At 42.3% G+C, this 19568-nt stretch overlaps 2 protein-coding genes across 3 annotated transcripts in view; one reads left to right on the forward strand and one right to left on the reverse strand.

The window, feature by feature from the left end:
* Nucleotides 1–252, forward strand: part of DHX9 (DExH-box helicase 9) — a 49693-nt gene extending 49441 nt beyond the window's left edge. The window contains exon 28 of the mRNA XM_021707196.1: nucleotides 1–252. This exon is cut by the window's left edge and continues 1 nt beyond it. Within this exon, the coding sequence (XP_021562871.1) occupies nucleotides 1–252 (252 nt within the window).
* A 7519-nt stretch (nucleotides 253–7771) lies between these two features.
* Nucleotides 7772–19568, reverse strand: part of SHCBP1L (SHC binding and spindle associated 1 like) — a 34414-nt gene continuing 22617 nt past the window's right edge. For both annotated transcript variants that reach the window (XM_021707215.1, XM_021707214.1), the window contains exons 6-10: nucleotides 18507–18612; nucleotides 17638–17791; nucleotides 13721–13971; nucleotides 11768–11890; nucleotides 7772–8144 (exon numbers count right to left, since the gene is read on the reverse strand). In XM_021707215.1, coding sequence (XP_021562890.1) covers nucleotides 7893–8144; nucleotides 11768–11890; nucleotides 13721–13971; nucleotides 17638–17791; nucleotides 18507–18612 — 886 coding nt within the window. In that variant the 3' untranslated portion in view covers nucleotides 7772–7892. The remainder of the gene's footprint in view (nucleotides 8145–11767; nucleotides 11891–13720; nucleotides 13972–17637; nucleotides 17792–18506; nucleotides 18613–19568) is intronic.

A 19568-nucleotide genomic window follows, 5' to 3' on the forward strand; every position in this document is an offset into this window, starting at 1 on the left:
TTTGGGGGTGGAGGCTTTGGGGGCGGAGGCTATGGTGGTGGCTCCAACTCCTTTCGGGGGGGATTTGGTGGAGGTGGTGGTGGTGGGGGCTACAGAGGCGGCCCCCGAGGTGGCTATAGAGGTGGTTCTGGAGGAGACTTCAGAGGGTCTGGTGGAGGCTTCAGAGGATCTGGAGGATTTCAGCAAGGAGGTGGCAGAGGGGGCTTTGGAGGTGGCTACTTTGGACGAGGAAGAGGAGGTGGTGGCTATTAAAGCTTGTTATGTCAGTGCCTGTGAGTAGACAGTTTTTTTTTTTAAAAAGCATGCTACATGTTATTTATTTGCCACAAAAAGTAAACCATCCATTCTGTGGTTCATTATAGTTAAGGAAGCCATGCATATAGCTGCATTAGTGATTTTGTTTATATTATGTAAAATATACTGATCTATTATAAAAATGCTCACAGTTTGTATTTTTTCTTTAAGGAGTAAAGATTTGCCTTTAAAATTAACTTGATATTTTCTTGGCTTTCCTTTAATACAGTAGAAAATAAAGTAGTAAGTACACCAAATATTCGCTGTGTGGTGGTTTGTTGATCTTACACATTAGAATAATTTTACAGTGCTAGTTCCATCTGTTCACTTTAGGCTGAAGTGCAGTGACACGTGCACAGCTACCACAGCCTTGGCCTGCTGTGCTCAGGCAGTCCTTCCTCAGCCTCCAACTAGCTGGAGCCACAAGCATGCACCACTATGTGCTGCTTATATTTGATTTTATTGTAGAGATGAAGTCTCACCAAGTTGCCCAGGAGGCTGGTCTCGAACCCCTGGGCTCAGGCAGTCCTCTTGCCTACAACCTCCTTAAGTGCTGGAATCATAAGCATGAGCCACTGCACCCAGCTTGACTTGCTTTTGCAGTAGATAATGGCCAGTACACAAGTCACATGAACTTCTGCACTTGAGTTAAACTCTTGACCTAGAGCTGAACATTTTGCTTTCCTCTCAAGCTTTGTCTTTAAAAAAATCTAAGACCAAGTTCAGCATTTTCTAAGTTTCCAATGTAGAAATTAAAGGCAACACAATCAGTCCACAGAACTCTTGAATAAAAATTATATTTCGGCAAAGAATAAAGATAAGTGATGCTTCACCAGTGCATAAAATTTAGGATTTGGGGGCAAAGGGCACATATTTGACACATTTACCTACTTTAACAGATAGCTCAAAGGGTATTTGTTAAGCTACTTTGTTTTAGAGATGTTTATACATTTGTAACTTTACAGTTTGCAAAATATTTTTGGGTTTTTCATTTGAGACCAAAGTATAGTGGAGTAAAGAATACAAAGACGGATTAGACAGAATTTTTTTTTTTTTTTTAAATTAGAGTCTCTCACCCAAGCTGGAGTGCAGTGGCAAGCTCACGGCCACTGCAGCCTCGACCTACTGGACTCAGGTGATCCTTCTGCCTCAGCCTTACAAGTACTGGAATTACAGGCACACGCCACCATGCTCAGCTAATTTTTGATTTATTGTAGAGGTGAAGTCTCACCAAGTTGCCCGGGTTGGTCTCAAATCTGTAGGCTCAGGCAGTCCTCTCACCTCGGCCTCACAAGGTGCTGGGGTTTGAGACCAGCCTGGACAAATTGGTGAGACCCCATCTCTACAGTAAATCAAAAAATTAGCCAGGGATGGTGATGTGTGCTTGTAGTTCCAGCTACTTGGAAGGCTGAGGCAGAAGGATCGCTTGAGCCCTGCAGGTCGAGGCTGTGGTGGCCAGGAGCATACTATTGCCCTCCAACCTGGGTGGCAGAGTGAGACTCCTGCCCCCCCCAAAAAGACATTTAGCATTAAAATATAAGCTTCAAAGTTTGTCTAAGTTAAATGAGTTTTCTCATGCTTGTAATCCCAGCACTTTGGGAGGTGGAGGTGAGAAATTGCCTGAGTCCAGGGGTTTGAGACCAACCTGGGCAACATAGCGAGACCTTGTCTCTAAGTTAAAAAATTAACCAGGCATGGTGGCATGTGCCTGTAGTTCCAGCTACTTGGAGGGCTGGCTGAGGTGGAAGGATTGTCTGAGCCCAGCAGGTTGAGGCTGTAGTAGCCATGAGCATGCCACTGCACTCCAGCCTGGGTGACAGAGTGAGACTCCAACTCAAAAAAAAAAAATCAGTGTTGTGTAGAAAAAGCAACATTTTGTTAGACAAATTTTTGTTTAGGCCACAGTTGAATGTTAAAAAATAGAGAAAGGAAATTTAAATACCTAGTTCAGTGGTCTTAGGGTCTTGAGGGTGAGAATCTTCCTTGAAAATGTGATTAAATCAATGGACTCCACCAAAGGTATGTATACAAAAATTTTTTTCCACTTAAAATTTCAGGTAATTTACAGATTCTTGAAACCTGTTTATGTACTTCAGTTTAAGAACATTGATTTGGTACAAAGTATTTATACAATTTTCTCATTTTTTGCTTTAATACTTTGGGGAAATCAGACCCTTGTCCTCAAATTTACTGCTTTCTCTCTGACATAACTGGTGAGGCTACGAGATAATATACATGAGTGTCTCACAAGGAATGCAATGTGGGGCGGCAGCTGTACCCACAGACATCTCATGTGTCTCAGCTCAGGCGTACCTTCCAGTCTCCCACTGCTACTTCATACACTGACAGGAGGCACTAGCACGATGGCACCTGTTCTGCATATCAGCTGAGGCTCTTCCTTGGCTGCTACTGGCACGGCAAGGAGTGAAGGAAATCCCCGCTCCTTCTACCAGCCCATTACAGAAAGACCGAATGAAGTTCATCCTTTCTCCCACTCCCAGGGCTGCTCTGCTAAACCTCAATATGAGCAGTCTCCACCTCTAGGTCCAAATGTTTCCATCCCCAGTATATGTGACAAAGAGCTCTTAAAGTTTATAACTGTAAAATCTCACTTCAGTCTTTTGCACAAATAGGCAGAGATCCACTAGTAGCCTTTTTAAGCTGTTGAACAGTTACTACTTGCAATGCCCAGTGCAGTGTGCGATATGATGGTTACTTAGACCCAGTACTTACACGACGTGTGTGGAAAGGGAGGTGAGAAACATGGCATCATTTCTCCTTGAGGTTGCAAGTTAGAATCTCTTAAATGTACAGAAGCTGTGTACTGCAGCAACCCCAACCTTTTTTGGCATCAGGGGCAGGTTTTGTGGAAGACAATTTTTTCAGAGGGCAGGATGTGCAATCAAATCTCACTGCTCCTGTTCATCTGTATTTGCAGCCACTCCTCAGTGCTAGCATCACCCCCTCAGCTCCATCTCAGATCATCAGTCATTAAATTCTCATAAGGAGCATGCCACCTAGATCCCCAACATATGCAGTTCACAAATAGGGTTTGAGTTCCTATGAGACTAATGATGCTGCTGCTCTGACAGAAGACTGCTACTTTGGGTGTTTTCTTTTCCTCAATGTTTGGTTTCACTGAGTCCTCTCCAGTAATTTTGATGATAAGACAAATCAGAATTGGGGTATGTATAAATTCCTTTGCAATATGAAGGTACTTCCCAGAAACAGCTCTTTCTTTTTTTTGTTTTTTTTGAGTTGGAGTCTCACTCTGTCGCCCAGACTGGAGTGCAGTGGCCCCTCCCGGCCACCGCAGCCTCTACCTGCTGGGCTCTTCTTCCACCTCAGCCTTCCAAGTAGCCGGAATTACAGGCATGTGCTACCATGCCCGGCTCATTTTTTGATTTATTGTGGAGATGAGGTCTCGCTGCCCAGGCGGGTCTCGAACCCACGGGCTCAGGCAATCCACTCACCTCAGCCTCCCAAAGGCGCAGGATTACAGGCTGAGCCATCGAGCCCAGCTACCTTACTTTCTTTTTTAAGCTCAGGCAGTAATGCGAGCGATGGGGAGTGGCTTTAAATACTGATGAAGCACCTTCAGCTCACACCTGCTGTGTGGCCCAATTCTTAGCCTGGGGTTGGTAACCCCTGGTGTACAATGGAGGAAGCTCGCTGTTTTTTAGAGACAGGATCTCGCTCTGTTGCCCAGGCTGGAGCACAGTGGTGCAGTCTTGGCTCTGCAGTCTTAAACTGAGCTCAAGGGATTTTCCTGCCTCAGCCTCCTGAGTAGCTGGGACTATAGGTGTATGCTACCTCACCTGGCTAGTTTTTTTGTTGTTGTTTGTACAGATGGGATCTTGCTATGTTGCCTAGGCTGGTCTCAAACTCCTGGCCTCATGCGATCTTCCTCGCTCAGCCTCCCAAAATACTGGCATTACAGGCATGAGCAACTGTACCTGGCTAGAAGCTTTAAAAAAGAAAAAAATATATTTTTGAAACGAGGCCTCACTATATTGCCCAGGCTGGTTTGTAACTCCTGGCTTAAGGGGTGGTCCTGCTTCATCCTCCTGAGTAGCTGAGAGTACAGGCGTGCCACCATGCCTGGCTGGAAACTCTGCTTAAATTTCTTTTTTATTTTAAAGATGGGTACAATTCAGGATTAGGTATACAAGTGGTTCTACTTAAATTTGAGGAGTGGAACCTTATCTTAACCTAGGAAATTGGTTAAGATATATGTGGTAGGCAGAATAACAGTCCCCAAAGATGTCTATGTCCTAATCCCCGAAACCAGTGAATGCATATTTTACATTGCAAAAGGGACGAGGCAAATGTGGTTAAACTTAAAGGTCTTGAAAGCTGAGTAGGGTGGCAAGTACCTCTAGTCCCAGGTACTCAGGGAGTCTGAGGTAGGAGGGTCGCTTGAGGCCAGGAGTTCGAGACCAGGCTAGGCAATAGTGAGACCCCATCTCTAGGAAAAAAAGGACTCTGAGATGGGGACCATAGCCTGGATCATCCAGGTGGGCTCAATTTAGTATGAATCCTTAAAAGTGGAAGAGAAAAGAGGTGTAAGGGTGTGTCTGGGAGGTTAGACAGGAGAGGCAAGAGAGTCAGTGAGACTTGATCCACTGTTGCTGGCTTTGAAGATGGAGGAAGACCATGAGGGAAGGAATGCAACCAGTAGCTAGAAATGAGGACCCTCGGCAGACAGTCCTCAAGGAAACACGCACCTCAATCCTGCAACACAGAACTCGGTTCTGTCTGCAACCTAAATGAACAAGGAAACAGATCATCCCGTAAGCATCCAGAAAGAAATGTAGACTTGTCGATACTGATTTGAGCCCAGTGAGACCCATGTAAGAGACCCTACAGAACTGCAAGGTGATAAATACCATGGTAAGCCACCAATGTTGTGGTTATGGCAGCAATAGAAAACTAACACAAGATGGAAACAGCCGGGCTCGGTGGCTCAGCCTGTAATCCCGCACCTTTGGGAGGCTGAGGTGAGTGGATTGCCCTCGCCCGCGGGTTCGAGACCCGCCTGGGCAGCGACCTCATCTCTACAATAAATAAAAAAATCAGCTGGGCCTGGTAGCGCATGCCTGTAATTCCGGCTACTCGGAAGGCTGAGGCGGAAGGATCACCAGAGCCCAGCAGGAGAGGCTGCAGTGGCCGAGAGTGGCCACTGCACTCCAGTCTGGGTGAGACTCCAACTCAAAAAAAAAAGATGGAAACTCAGTTTTTCATTATACAGTTTAGGGGAAAAGTGGGTATGGGAAGGCAGAGGAGTAAAAACTTTATGAAACATCAAAATTCTTAGAAAAATCTTTAAAATGTGAATGTTTTAGGGATATAAGAATAGGAGAAAACAGTATCACTGTGTTCTGAAGATGGCCTGGGAAAAGAGAATATGGATAGAAATCAATGGCAGCTACAGAAACAGATGACCAGTGAGCAAGAAGTTTGCTCACACAAGGCAATTGCTTTTTCTGCATAGCCTCAAAGATCTTACCTTTGGCCAGGCCTGAGCCCAGCACTTTAGGAGATGGAGGCGAGAGGATTACCTGAGCTCTCAGGGGTTCGAGACCAACCTGAGCAACATGGCGAGACCTCGTTTTTATAATATATCAAAAATTAGCCAGGTTGGAAGGCTAAGGCAGAAAGATCGCCTGAACCCAGCAGGTCGAGGCTGCGGTGGCTGTGAACGTGCCACTGGACTCCAGCCTGGGCAACAGAGTGAGACTCCGACTCCTCAAAAAGATCTTACCTTTGTCCACCTCTTTCTGAAGCCAAAAATTGAGGGAAAAATTGAGTGGAAGAAGAGGACTGGAAAGGAAAATCCTCACTCTTACAGCTCATTAAGTTCATTATAGACTTCTTGTTAAGGCCCTTGTGGACAGTCCTTAGGATTGTCTTTTATATTTTATGATAAGCTAACAAGACCGCGTATAAAGAAAACCTATGGAATTGCCTACAGATTTTCAACTTTTTTTTTAAAGGGCTATTGAAGGGCTGGGTGTGATGGCTCACACCTGTAATCCCAGCACTTTGAGAGATCAACACAAGAGGATCGTTTGAGTCCAGCCTAGGCAATGTAGAGAGACCTCACCTCTACAAAAATAAAAATAAAAAAACTAACTGGGCGTGGTGGCACATACCTCTAGTCCCAGTTACTTGGGAGGCTTGAGGTAGCAGGATAGATCGCCTGAGCCCAGGAGGTAAGCAGTGATTTTTACCACTGCACTCCCGCCTGGGCAACAAAGCAAGACACTGACTCAAAAAAAAAGTTATCAACTCTCAGCCTCAAGAGACTTTATGGCAATTTAGGGTGAGCTTTGCTGGGCTACAAATAAGTAAAAGTCAAAGTATTATTTCTTTGTATATTCTTAAATCAATATAAGCTCTGTTTTGTGAAACAGACCACTCATTTCTTAGACAATTGACTCCCTGTTTAGAGGACATACAACCAACCATCCACTGTAAAGGTATTTCCTAGTTTCATTTGTATGGAGATGTAGCCACGTGATTCGATTCTAGCTAGAGGCATGAAAACTGAAATAATGTGCATGACTTTGTAGAAATGTCCTTTCCCTTCTGTGTGGCTAGAATGTAGACATAACAGCTTGATCGCCAATCACTCTCCTGGGTCACGTGATTTTTAATGGAAACCATACAAGGGCAAAACAAAATAGAAGATGAACTTCTGACAACACAAGCACCTACCTCAGCCCTACAGCAAGCTTCCACAGGGAACAGCAACGGCCCTATACTGAGTACTTCTGCACTTCTTGAATATGAGGAGGAAACACACTTCTATATATTATCTGCCTCTTATTTTGGATTTCATTGTTTTTGCTGTTGAACATATCCTATTTGTGTATATGGCATACCACCCCATTCTGGTTACTGGCACAGATAACGGGAATTGGCTATGAACATAATTTTATCTCCTTTCTACATAGGATACCTAATGCTTTTTATTGTAGGAGTATTAAAAAGCAATGTTTAAGAAAAAAATATAAAAGAAAATAGGAAGAAAGAAGAAACAGTTCAGGCCGGGCACAGTGGTGGCAGGCCGAGGTGAGAGGACTGCCTGAGCCTCTGGGTTCGAAACCAGCCTGGGCAATTTGCAAAGGCCTCATCTCTACAAAAAATTGCAGTTTCTTGGAAGGCTGAGGCAGAAGGATCGCCTGAGCCCAACAGGTCGAGGCTGTGGTGACCATGAACATGCCACTGCACTCCAGCCTGGGTGACAGAGTGAGACTCTGACTCAAAAAAAAAAAAAAAAGGTTCAAAAAGAAGAAAAAATAAAAATGTTTAAAACCATATTTGTTTCTGGAATTAAATAGTGATGATATTAAAAGTATACTAAATACCACTGAATTGTACACTTTTTAAAGTGAATTTTATGGTATGTGAATTATATCTAATAAAGCTACTATTTTAAAAATATATTAAAATCATTCAATGAGAGCATTAAGATGTTTAAGTTTTTTTAATTAAATAAGCTTTGGATTTAATTTAAGCTACCATTTCAGCAGTACACGAGCGTTATTTAAACACATTCTGAAATATAAAACTTTAACACTAGCCCAAATGCTCTACCTTGTGATTATTCTGATATCCCCCTTTAAATTGGCTTCTATCTTATTGTTATTCATTTCCAGATTCAGGTTGTGCATTACTTTGGAGAGCATTTGATCATCTTTTTTATCTCCTGAAGCAGCCCCTTTATTGAGAGCGTCTTCTGCTACAATAAAAAACCGATCACTTGGTTGAAGGATGCTTATTCCATAGCCTTTGTTGTTGTAAATATGATTATTGGTCATCTTCAATCTGGGTGCTGGAAGAACCTGTTAAATTATTTGAAGAAATGAGTTTTTGTTTTGGGAGACAGGGTCTCATTCTGTCACCTAGGCAGGAATGTATGGCTTGATTCTAGCTCACTGTAGCCTCGACCTCCTGGGCTCAAGCGATGCTTCTGCCTCAGTCTTCCAAGTAGCCAGGACTACAGGCGAGTGCCACAACGCCTGGCTAACTAAGGGATTCACTTTTTTAAATACTTAAAATATATATATATATAGGCCAGGCACGGTGGTTCAGCCTGTAATCCCAGGACTTCGGGAGGTCTAGGCGAGAGGTTTGCCTGAGCCCAGAGGTTCGAGACCAGCCTGGGGAGCTTGGCAAGGCAAGACTGTCTACAAAAAATAAAAAACATTAGCCAGGCATGGTGGCATGCACCTGTAGTTGCATCTCCTTGGAAGACTGAGGCAGAAGGATCCCCTGAGCCCAAAAGGTTGAGGCTGCGGTGGCTGTGAGCATGCTACTGCACTCCATCCAGCCTGTGCAACAAAAGGTGAGACGCCAAAAAAAAGAAAGAAAGAAAGAAAAAGTAATGAGCATATAAAAATTACTCTAGAATTTATTCTTGGATTAACAAATTTCTTTTTTTAAACAACTGAGACTTTCAGTTTTGAACAAGTACAATTCTTATGATTAATATCAACTGCAAAAGTATTTAATGAAAAAATATTAAGTGAAGTATTCTATTTATTTTTATTGGTTATTGATTTAAAAATAACTGATTCTAGATCAGATGCAGTGGCTTACAACTGTAATCCCAGCACTTTGGGAGGCCGAGGCACAAGGATCACTTGAGCCTCGGAACTCAGGAGTTCAAGACTATGTTGCTTAGGCAACATAGTGAGACCTCATCTCTATAAATAAAAAAATAATAATCATCAAAATAATCAACTGGACATGGTAGCAAACGCCTGTAGTCCCAGCTACTTGGGAGACTGAGGTGGGAGCATAGACTGAGCCCAGGAGGTCAAGGCTGTAGTGAACCACAATTGTGCCACTGCACTCCAGACTGGACAACAGAGTGAGACCCCAGCTCAAAAATAAATAACTGATTCAAGATGGAGATACAGCCCATGAAACTGATTGCTTATAACATGATAACCATGAAAAAAATTTCAAATAATACTATTTATTTGGAGAAAATAGAATAAGGCTATTGCAGGAGTGGGTGGGAAGAGTTACCACTTAACCAGAGTGTTCTCTACAGTTAAGGCTTCTTTGAAGAGGGACAATTATATACAGATACAAATAATGAGGGAGCCATCGGAAGGTACACAGAAAGTGTTTCCTATAAAGACTAAAGGCAGAAAGAGGTGAATAATTTCTGGGAGCACAAAGCCAGTGTGTCTTAAATATAATGTAGGAAGCGTGGGGAGAGATGAGGTTGTCAGATTTTAGAAGCCATGCTTGTTAAGCTTGAATGTAGGCCGCGCATGGTGGCTCAAGCCTATAATCCCAGCACTTTGGGAGGCCGAGGTGAGAGGATTGCCTGAGTCCAGGGGTGCGAGACCAGCCTGGGCAACTTGCTAAGACCTTGTCTGTACAATAAATTTTAAAAAATAAGCCGGGCTCGGTGGCTCAGCCTGTAATCCCGTGCCTTTGGGAGGCTGAGGTGAGTGGATTGCCTGAGCCCGTGGGTTCCGACCCGCCTGGGCAACTTGGCGAGACCTCATCTCTACAATAAATCAAAATTGGCTGGGCGTGGTCGCGCGTGCCTGTAGTTTCAGCTACTCGGAAGGCTGAGGCGGAAGGATCGCCGGAGCCCAGCAGGTCGAGGCTGCGGTGGCCGGGAGCGGCCCTGCACTCCAGTCTGGGCGACAGAGTGACTCCGACTCAAAAAATAAAAATAAAATAAATAAAAAATAAGCCGGGCATAGTAGCGCATGCCTGTAGTCCCAAACTAGGCAACAATGTGAGACTCAACTAAAAAAAACCAAAAAAAACCTTGAATGTATATATAAATCATCTGGGGAACTAGTTAAAAATCAGATTCTCAGCCGGGCTCAGTGGCTCAGCCTGTCATCCCGCGCCTTTGGGAGGCTGAGGTGAGTGGATTGCCTGAGCCCGCGGGTTCGAGACCCGCCTGGGCAGCGAGACCTCATCTCTATAATAAATCAAAAAATCAGCCGGGCGTGGTGGCGCATGCCTGTAATTCCGGCTACTCGGAAGGCTGAGGCGGAAGGATCGCCGGAGCCCAGCAGGTCGAGGCTGCGGTGGCCGGGAGCGGCCACTGCACTCCAGTCTGGGCGACAGAGTGAGACTCCAACTCATAAAAAAAAAAAAAAAATCAGATTCTCTTTAATAGGTCTGAGGTAAGGCCCAAGGTTCTAACAAACTACAAGGTGATGCCAGTGCTGCTGGCCCATGGTCACACTTGGAAGTAGTAGGAATATGATTTTTTTTTTTTTTTTTTTTGAGTCTGGTTCTCACTGTCACTCAGGCTGGAGTGCAGTGGCCATGTAGTCACTCAGCCTCCTGAGCAGCTGGAACTAAAGGTACATGCCATCATGCCTGGTTAATATTTTGATTTTTGTAGAGATGGGGGTGTCTTGCTATGTTGCCTAGGCTTGTCATGAACTCCTGGGCTCAAGCAATCCTCTCACCTCAGCCTCCCAAAGTGCTGAGATTACAGGTTGAGTCACCGTGCCCAGCTGGTATTTCTTTTTCTTTTTTTTATTTTTATTTTTTAGTTAGAGTCTCACTCTGTCACCCATGGTGGATTGCAGTGGCACTCTCACAACCACTACAGCCTCCACCTACTGGACTCAAGTGATTCTTCCGTCTCAACTTCCAAGTAGCTGAAACTACAGGAACACACCACCACACCCGGCTAATTTTTTAATTTATTATAGAGATGAGATCTTGCCAAGTTGCCCAGGCTGTTCTCAAACCCGTGGGCTCAAGCAGTACTCTCACCTCGGCCTCCCAAATTGCTGGGATTATAGGCGAGAGCCACCACACCTGACCTGGTATTTCTTAATATATTATTATCCTCTTAATTTGCTTTACTTTCCCAAATATATTTCAGATCTGATCGATGAAAAGTATAAAATATTTTTATAAGAGCAAAATGTGTTCACTTCCTCACTAACAAAGTTATTTGATAATAAGTTTGGGCTGGGCTTGGTGGCTCAGCCTGTAATCCCAGCACTTTGGGAGGCCAAGACAAGTGGATTGCCTGATCCCGCGGGTTCGAGACCCACCTGGGGGCAACTTGGTGCGTCGTCTCTACCATAAATCAAAAATTAGCCAGATGTGGTAGCGCACGCCTGTAGTTCCAGCTACTTGGAAGACTGAGGCAGAAGGATCGCCAGAGCCCAGCAAGTCAAGGCTGCAGTGTCCAGGAGTGTGCCACTGCAGTCTGTGCGACAGAGTGAAACTCCAACTCAAAAACAAAACAAAACAAAACAAATTTATTTAAGTTATTAAATTATAACGTTAAACTTTTGCCCATTAGCCACCATTTAACCATATATTATTACTTACACATTTATTTTCCAAATCAATGATAACATTAAGACTAAATTTTAAGACTATAACTAATATTTTAGTAATTATATAATAATTACTTACAATTCTTATAACAATTCTACATTAAGAAGTAAGAGCACACCTTCATATTAATTCCGCCTAAGATGCTTTTTGAACGGTCACTGGTTCTGAGGTTATTACAGTGATGAATTTCATTTCTTTCCAAAATGGCTATACTACCGGGATACAGTTCAACACCAGCACCCTGTAAATTAAAACAAGACTATTTACAAAACACATACAATCCCCTCCAAGATTATCTTTAGACTTGAAAACCATAATTGAATAATAGCAATCTAAGCCGGGCTCGGTGGCTCAGCCTGTAATCCCAGCACTTTGGGAGGCTGAGGTGAGAGGATTGCCTGAGCCCGCGGGTTCGAGACCCACCTGGGCAACGTGGCGAGACCTCATCTGTACAATAAATCAAAAAATTAGCTGGGCGTGGTAGCGCGCACCTATAGTTCCAGCTACTTGGAAGGCTGAGGCGGAAGGATCGCCAGAGCCCAGCAGGTTGAGGCTGCGGTGGCCGGGAGCGGCCACAGCACTCCAGTCTGGGTAACAGAGTGACTCCAACTCAAAACAAAACAAAACAAACAAACAAAATAGCAATCTAAACACTAAGTTACATGAAAATACATAATACAGGCAACAATTTATTGTAGAAATAATGTTTTGACATGTTGAAAACTAAACATTTGTTAGAGAATCATTAGACCTAGAGGGAAGGTTGAGGTCATATAGTCCATCAACTGACTCTCTCACACAGTGATTTTCCAGAAGGAAATCCAAAACCTCATTAAGCAGTTGTTTCAAAAGTTGCAGGCCATGCGTAGTGGTTCATGCCTGTAATCCCAGCACTTTGGGTAGCTGAGGAGAGAGGATTGCCTGAACCTAGGAGTTCAAGACTAGCCTGGGCAACTTGGTGAGACTTCGTCTCTACAATAAATTAAAAAATTAGCCAGGTGTGGTGGTGCACACCTGTAATTCCAGTTACTTGGAAGGCTGAGGCAGAAGGATCACCTGAACCCAGCAAGTCGAGGCTGCAGTGGCCGTGAGCATGCCACTGTACTCCAGCCTGGGTGACAGAGTGAGACTCTAACAAAAAAAAAAAAAAAAAAAAAAAAAAAAAAAAAAACTTATAAAAATTTACATCTACTGTAAATCCCTCATAAGGCTACTAAAGTATATTTCCTCATTTTAGTGGAAATGAAGAAAAAGTTATTATAAAAGAAGGTGCTCTTGTTTTCTTCCGTTCATCATTTTTCTCATTTACTTCTTCAGCCTTTTAATGATCTTTGAGATTTTTATCTGAAGCCTCAAGTTTTTTATGTACCGATTATTTAGAAGCTGTCAGACTAATCACAACACCTAACAGTAATATCTGATCGCTTATAAAGACTTATTTTAAAATAAGCCATCAAGTTGGGCATGATGGCTCATGCCTGTAATCCCAGGACTTTGAGAGACAGAAGCAAGAAGACTGCCTGAGTCCAGGGGTTAGAGACCAGTCTGGACTACTTGGCGAGACCTCGTCTCTACAACAAATAAATAAATAATTAGCTGGGCATGCGGGCACATGCCTGTGGTTCCAGCTACTTGGAAGGCTGAGGCGGAAGGATCGCCGGAGCCCAGCAAGTCGAGGCTGCAGTGGCCGGGAGCGGCCACTGCACTCCAGTCTGGGTGACAGAGTGAGACTCCAACTCAAAAATAAATAAATACACGCATACATACATACATAAGCCATCAAATAATGATTTGAGATCTATTTTATAGCCACTGATTTCTAGATTTTTAAAAAATAAAATCACACTTAAAGCTAATAATTCCTTACTTTGGACTTAGGCAGTTCATTTTTCCTAAGTATAGTAATATCACTCTCCTGTACTTGTCCTCATTTTGTTGATTTCTACCAGTTTCTAAGTTTAATTGTGATTTCATTCAAAGACAAAAAAATCGTTACCCTTTGTTTGTATATTAAGATCACTCAAAGTTATCCATAGTCATATAAAGTCATACTTTTTAAAGAATGAAATACCTGGGCACCAGTTATTTCACTGTCTGTAATTGTCAAAGCAGCCCCTGTAAGAACACACACTCCTGTTCCTTCACATTTTAATATACAATTTTCCAGTGTCATGTGACCAGCCTCCACCACCACAATACCATCAACCGTCCCTTGTTGTATCAAAGATAGATGCATTAGTTTCACACTGTCAGCTTTGGACACCACAAAACTGTCATGAGAAGGTTCAGACGTAATAATAATTTCTTCTCTTTTTCCAACTCCTGATTTATAGGGATAAAAATACATAATTAAATCAGTAATCCCCCATTTTAAAGCTGTTTAGTCAATCAATAGTACTCGCTTTTATGAAGTTTTTCCTTTTACGTGTGTGTGTGTGTGTGTGCGCTTTAGAAATGGAGTCTCATTATATTGCCCAGGTTGGCCTCGAACTCCCCAGGCTCAAGCCATCCACCCACCTCAGTCTCCCAAGTAAATGAGATTATAGCTGCATGCCACCACACCCAGTTTCACATATTTTTAACAAGTAATACAAGGTCTGACAATTAAGTTCGCGAAGCTGCCATCATGCACTTGTGTTGGCAGCACTGTACAAACTCAGGTTTTATAATCTTGGTATGTCAGTGTCTCACAGCTGTGTTCGTGATGACATGTGGTAATGTCTTTCTGAGTGTGGTGTTCATTATTGTTGTTGCATGTTTTTGTGTGCCATCACAAGAATGTCAGAGCTTGAATTAGAGCAAGGAACAAACATTAAATTTCTTGTTGAACTTGGCAACCATGAAAGTGAAACAAGGACATGTTAGTCCAAGTTTATGGGGATAATGCTGATGAAGAAAACAGCAGGGTACCAATGGATTAAATGTTTTTCTGAGGGGGGAGAAAGTGTCACTGATGAAGAGAGGTCAGGATGGCCAGTAATGGGCAGAACTGATGAAAACATTTCAAAAATTCATTGAATTGTGTGTCAAAGTCATCAGCTGACTGTGAGAAGTATGGCAGAACAAATAAACATCGACAGAGAAACAGTGAGGAAAATCTTAACTGAAAATCTTGGTACGAGAAAGGTGTGTGCAAAAATGACCCCAAAGGAGCTCTTGTATCACAACAATGCACCAGCTCACACAGCACTGTCTGTGAGGAGTTTTTAGCCAGTAAACAAAAAACTCTATTGACATACACCCTCCCTACTCACCTGATCTGGCCCCCATTACTTTTTTCTTTATTCAAAGATAAAGGAAATATTGAAAGGAAGACATTTTGATGACATTCAGCACATCAAGGGTAATGTGACAACAACTTGGATGGCATTCCAGAAAAAGAGTTGCTTTGACAGGTGAATTGGGCACTGGCATTGGTGCATGGCTTCCCAAGGGGAGTACTTCGAAGGTGATCATAGTGATATTCAGCAATGAGGTTTGTAGCACTTTTTCTAGGATGAGTTCGTGAACTTATTTATCATAACTCGTATATATAATTATTCAGTTGTTTACTAAGTAAATACTTAACCATAATGTAATCATTTGTCCTTATTTTGATGTCATGATGAAAAATCTGGATTTATAAAAATCTAAATGTACCTGTGGTATTTATTCAACTATATATTTCCCTAAATCTTATAATCATCAGTCATGTACTGAATGTCTAAGACACAAAAATCACCTGACTTCAAAATCATAGCTAATTACCATAACTTAAAAAGACTAGCAGAGGCCGGGTACAATGGCTCACACCTATAATCCCAGCACTTTGGGAGGCCAAGGTGAGAAGATGGCCTGAGCCCACGGATTCAAGACCAGCCTGGGCCACTTGGCAAGACCTCATCTCTACAATAAATTAAAAAACTAGCCAGACATGGTCACACATGCCTGTAGTTCCAGCTACTTGGAAGGCTGAGGTGGAAGGATCACCCGAGCCTAGCAAGTAAAGGCTGCGGTGGCCATGAGCATGCCACTGCACTCCAGCCTGGGTGACAGAGTGAGACTCCAACTCAAAAAAAAAATAAAAAACAGGCTGAGCACAGAAATTCATGCCTATAATCCCAGCACTTTGGGAGGCCAAGTTGAGAGGATGGCCTGAGCCCAGGTTGTCATTCGAGACCAGCCTGGACCACTTGGGGAGACGTCATCTGTACAATAAATTAAAAAAAAAAAATTAGCTGGGCATGGTGGTGTGTGCCTGTAGTTCCAGCTACTTGGAAGAATCACCCGAGTCCGGGAGGTCGAGGCTGTGGTGGCCATGAGAGTGCCACTGTACTCCAGCCTGAGTGGCAAAATGAGTCTCAACTCCAAAACAAAACGAAACAAACAAACAGAGATTGGCAGAAACTCTTGAATTAACTTAGATTGATTAATTGGGTTAATCATACTCGTAATTTGGCTCTAGAGTAGTAAAATAAATTACTTAAATTTAACATCACACTGGGCGAGGTGGCTCATGCCTGTAATTCCAGCACTTTGGGAGGCAGAGGTGAGAGGATTGCCTGAGTTCAGGGGTTCGAGAACAGCCTGGGCAACGGGGCCAGACCTCATCACTACAATAAAAATTTTAAAATTAGCCAGGCATAGTGGTGCATGCCTGTAATTCTAGCTACTCAGAAGGCTGAGGAGGAAGGATCACCTGAGTCCAACAGGTCGAGGCTGCAGTGACCATGAGCATGCCCTTGCACTCCAGCCTGGGCAACAGAGTGAGACTTCAACCAAAAAATAAAATAAAATATGTTTGACGTCAACCCAGAAATAAGGGATTGCATTCTCAAGAAGGCTACAGATTATTTGTTTGTTTCAAGATGGGGTCTTACTCTGTTGCTCAGGTTGGAGTGCAGTGGCACAATCAAAGCTCACTGCAACCTCGACCTCCTGGGTCTAAGTGATCTTCACAAGCAGTTCTCTCAAGTAGCTAGGACTACAGGAGCTCGCCACCAACCTGGTTTTTTTTTTTTTTTTTGGTAGAGATGGGGACTCACTATGTTGCCTAAGCTGGTTGTGAACGCCTAGCCTTAAGTGATCCTCCTGCCTCAGTCTCCCAAAGTGCTGGGATTGCACCAAAGGCTGATCAAATTTTTAAAATTATATACTTGATCATTATTACTTATATGGTTCAGCAAAATACTACTCATTACAATTATCAAAATATAGTGAACATTTTGCTTGACTTTCTAATTGATAGGTAAATTTAAGTCAATTGTTCTTTTTAGTCAGACAATGGGAATACTCTTACTTCAATGTTAAAAAGGCAAAAAATTATGAAATATGTTCAGAACCTAAAAGAAATTTAGTTAGCTCTGCTTTTCTAATTCTGTTGTAGTCAGCACATAAATTAGCCCTTTTGAGAAAGTGCTGAGCATATTTTCATATAGCCTTATATCTGGGTTTTCTTACTAAAGTAATATGAAGAGCAGTAGAGATAGATCAGAAAAAAGTAGTATTGGTCAAAATAGAGGTGGAGCTAACAGAAAATATGATGAACAGATCTTTTTATTGTTATTGTTTATTTTGAGTTGAAGTCTCATTCTGTCGCCCAGGCTGGAGTGCAGTGGCACACTCACGGCCACCATAACCTTAACCTGCTGGACTCAGGTAATCCTTCTGCCTCAACTTTCCAAGTACCTGGAACTCCAGGCACGTGCCACCATGCCCAGCTAATTTTTGATTTATTGTAGAGACGAGGCCTCGCCAAGTTGCCCAGGCTGGTCTCGAACCTGTGGGCTCAGGCAGTCCTCTCAACTCAGCCTCCCAAAGTGCTGGGATTATAGGTGTGAGTCACCACTCCTGGCCAATAAACAGGTCTTAATTGCAAAAGGCACATAAGAGACTCTTATGAAACATAAACTGTATTCTAATTTCTAACAATTCCATTAAGCATGTTTTTATTACACAACTTGTCCTGTATACATTGCTGTAAAAAAATGCAAAGAATGCCCTGCTAACCCTTGATAGTGATGTCATCAGTCAATAAAGAAAGATTTTCAGCTTGATATTCTCCTGGGAAAATAACCACTGTATCACCACTATAACAACTATCCAAAGCCAAATCCAAATCATCATGTTGTTGGAGAAGTGTGTCTGAAGATAAGTTCTTTACCTGAAAAGAAATGTAACAGTTACATCTTCAATAGTAGGTTAAACAGAAATGTTTCATTTTAATCAGTTACTAATTGGACAAGTGCTTTTCCCAAAAGACATATATATATATGTATGTATATATGTATACACACACACACACACATAGTATTTGTTTATTAAATGCTCAAAGTATCAGTCCATCAATTAAGGGACTGTTGAAATAAAAATTTATTTACAATCATTTATAATTGTATAGCTATTAAGTACCAGGTATCAGCTATGACTGCTAATTCTGCCTTATATACCCACCTTATGCACAGCCTGTACATACCCCTATCATAGCATTTATCATGCTGTGTGGTCATTGTAATTACCTAGATAATTGTTCATATCTCCATCATACTTGAAATTTGCCACGTGTGTAAATTAACAAGACTGTGGACCACTTTATCTCAACATTTTATCTCCCTTAAATACAGTCTTTCTCACATTTATCTCATTCTTACAATAGCAACTAGCATAGTACCCAGCAATAAGGTTAGCATTCAGTAAATAGTTGTCAACATTTATTTACCTATTATATGTCAGTAACTGAGCTGGATATAATAGGAGAAATAAGGCATTGATGAGTCAAACAAAGACTGTAACTTCAGGGAACTTCTTTTCTGATTATGCATTTCTGACATGCAGCTAAAATGTAAATGAACAACTAAAATAAGAATAATGTTTCTTACCATTTCAGTAGTCATCACTTTTGCTACAATATGTGTTATAGTCTTTCCAAGCTCTCTTTTTCCTTTCCTACGCCTCAGAATTCTTGGAAAGAATGGTCCATGAACTCTATAGTTGAAAATATTTAGTTGTGAATAAGTTAACATGAAACAAACTCAATCTATCCTTGCTTACTAAATAAAAGCTCAGTACTAGGCATCTTTGAGAAGTAGGTTTCATTAACTGTAAGCTTGAGAGCAACGAGCAACTTGAGAGCAATATGATTAAGATATCTCCGATAATGGTGTATGTAAACCTTAAACTCCAAAAATTTTTCATTTTACTGGGCAGTATCTGGAAATCTGCACGCAACCCACTACACCTATTGCCTCAGCCTCCTCGGCCTTCCAATGCAGTGGGAAAAAGTCTTGATTGTACTCTCATTAATTCACTGAGTTGTGGTCTCACACAAAGCAGAGATAGATTGATTATGTCCGTGATAGTGAGACATAAGAATGTTTTGGGACAAGCCGGGCTCGGTGGCTCAGCCTGTAATCCCGCACCTTTGGGAGGCTGAGGTGAGTGGATTGCCTGAGCCCGCGGGTTTGAGACCCGCCTGAGCGACTTAGCGAGACCTCGTCTCTACAATAAATCAAAAAATCAGCCGGGCGTGGTAGCGCATGCCTGTAATTCCGGCTACTAGGAAGGCTGAGGCGGAAGGATCGCCAGAGCCCAGCAGGTCGAGGCTGCGGTGGTCGGCAGCAGCCACTGCACTCCAGTCTGGGCGACAAAGTGAGACTCCAACTCAAAAAAAAAAAAAAACAAAAGAATGTTTTGGGACATGTCTAATTTTAGATATGAGACTTAATTAATAGACTGTTTTATTTCAAAGGATATTGTCTCCATAAAATAAGTGGATATTGGCTTCCCAGTAGAACTACTCTACTTTCTCTCTGAGTTGTTTTATGTGATTGCTATTCAGCACTTCTGATTAGTTCCATTCTTTCTCTTCTATCTGCTTTTCTTTGTATTTCCTGTTTCCTGTCTTTTCATTTCCAAAAGAAAGTCAGAGAAAAAATGATAAT

Source organism: Carlito syrichta, unplaced genomic scaffold, assembly GCF_000164805.1.
Source record: "Carlito syrichta isolate Samal-C Ts95f unplaced genomic scaffold, Tarsius_syrichta-2.0.1 Scaffold316427, whole genome shotgun sequence".
In the NCBI taxonomy this organism is placed as follows: Eukaryota; Metazoa; Chordata; class Mammalia; order Primates; family Tarsiidae; genus Carlito; species Carlito syrichta.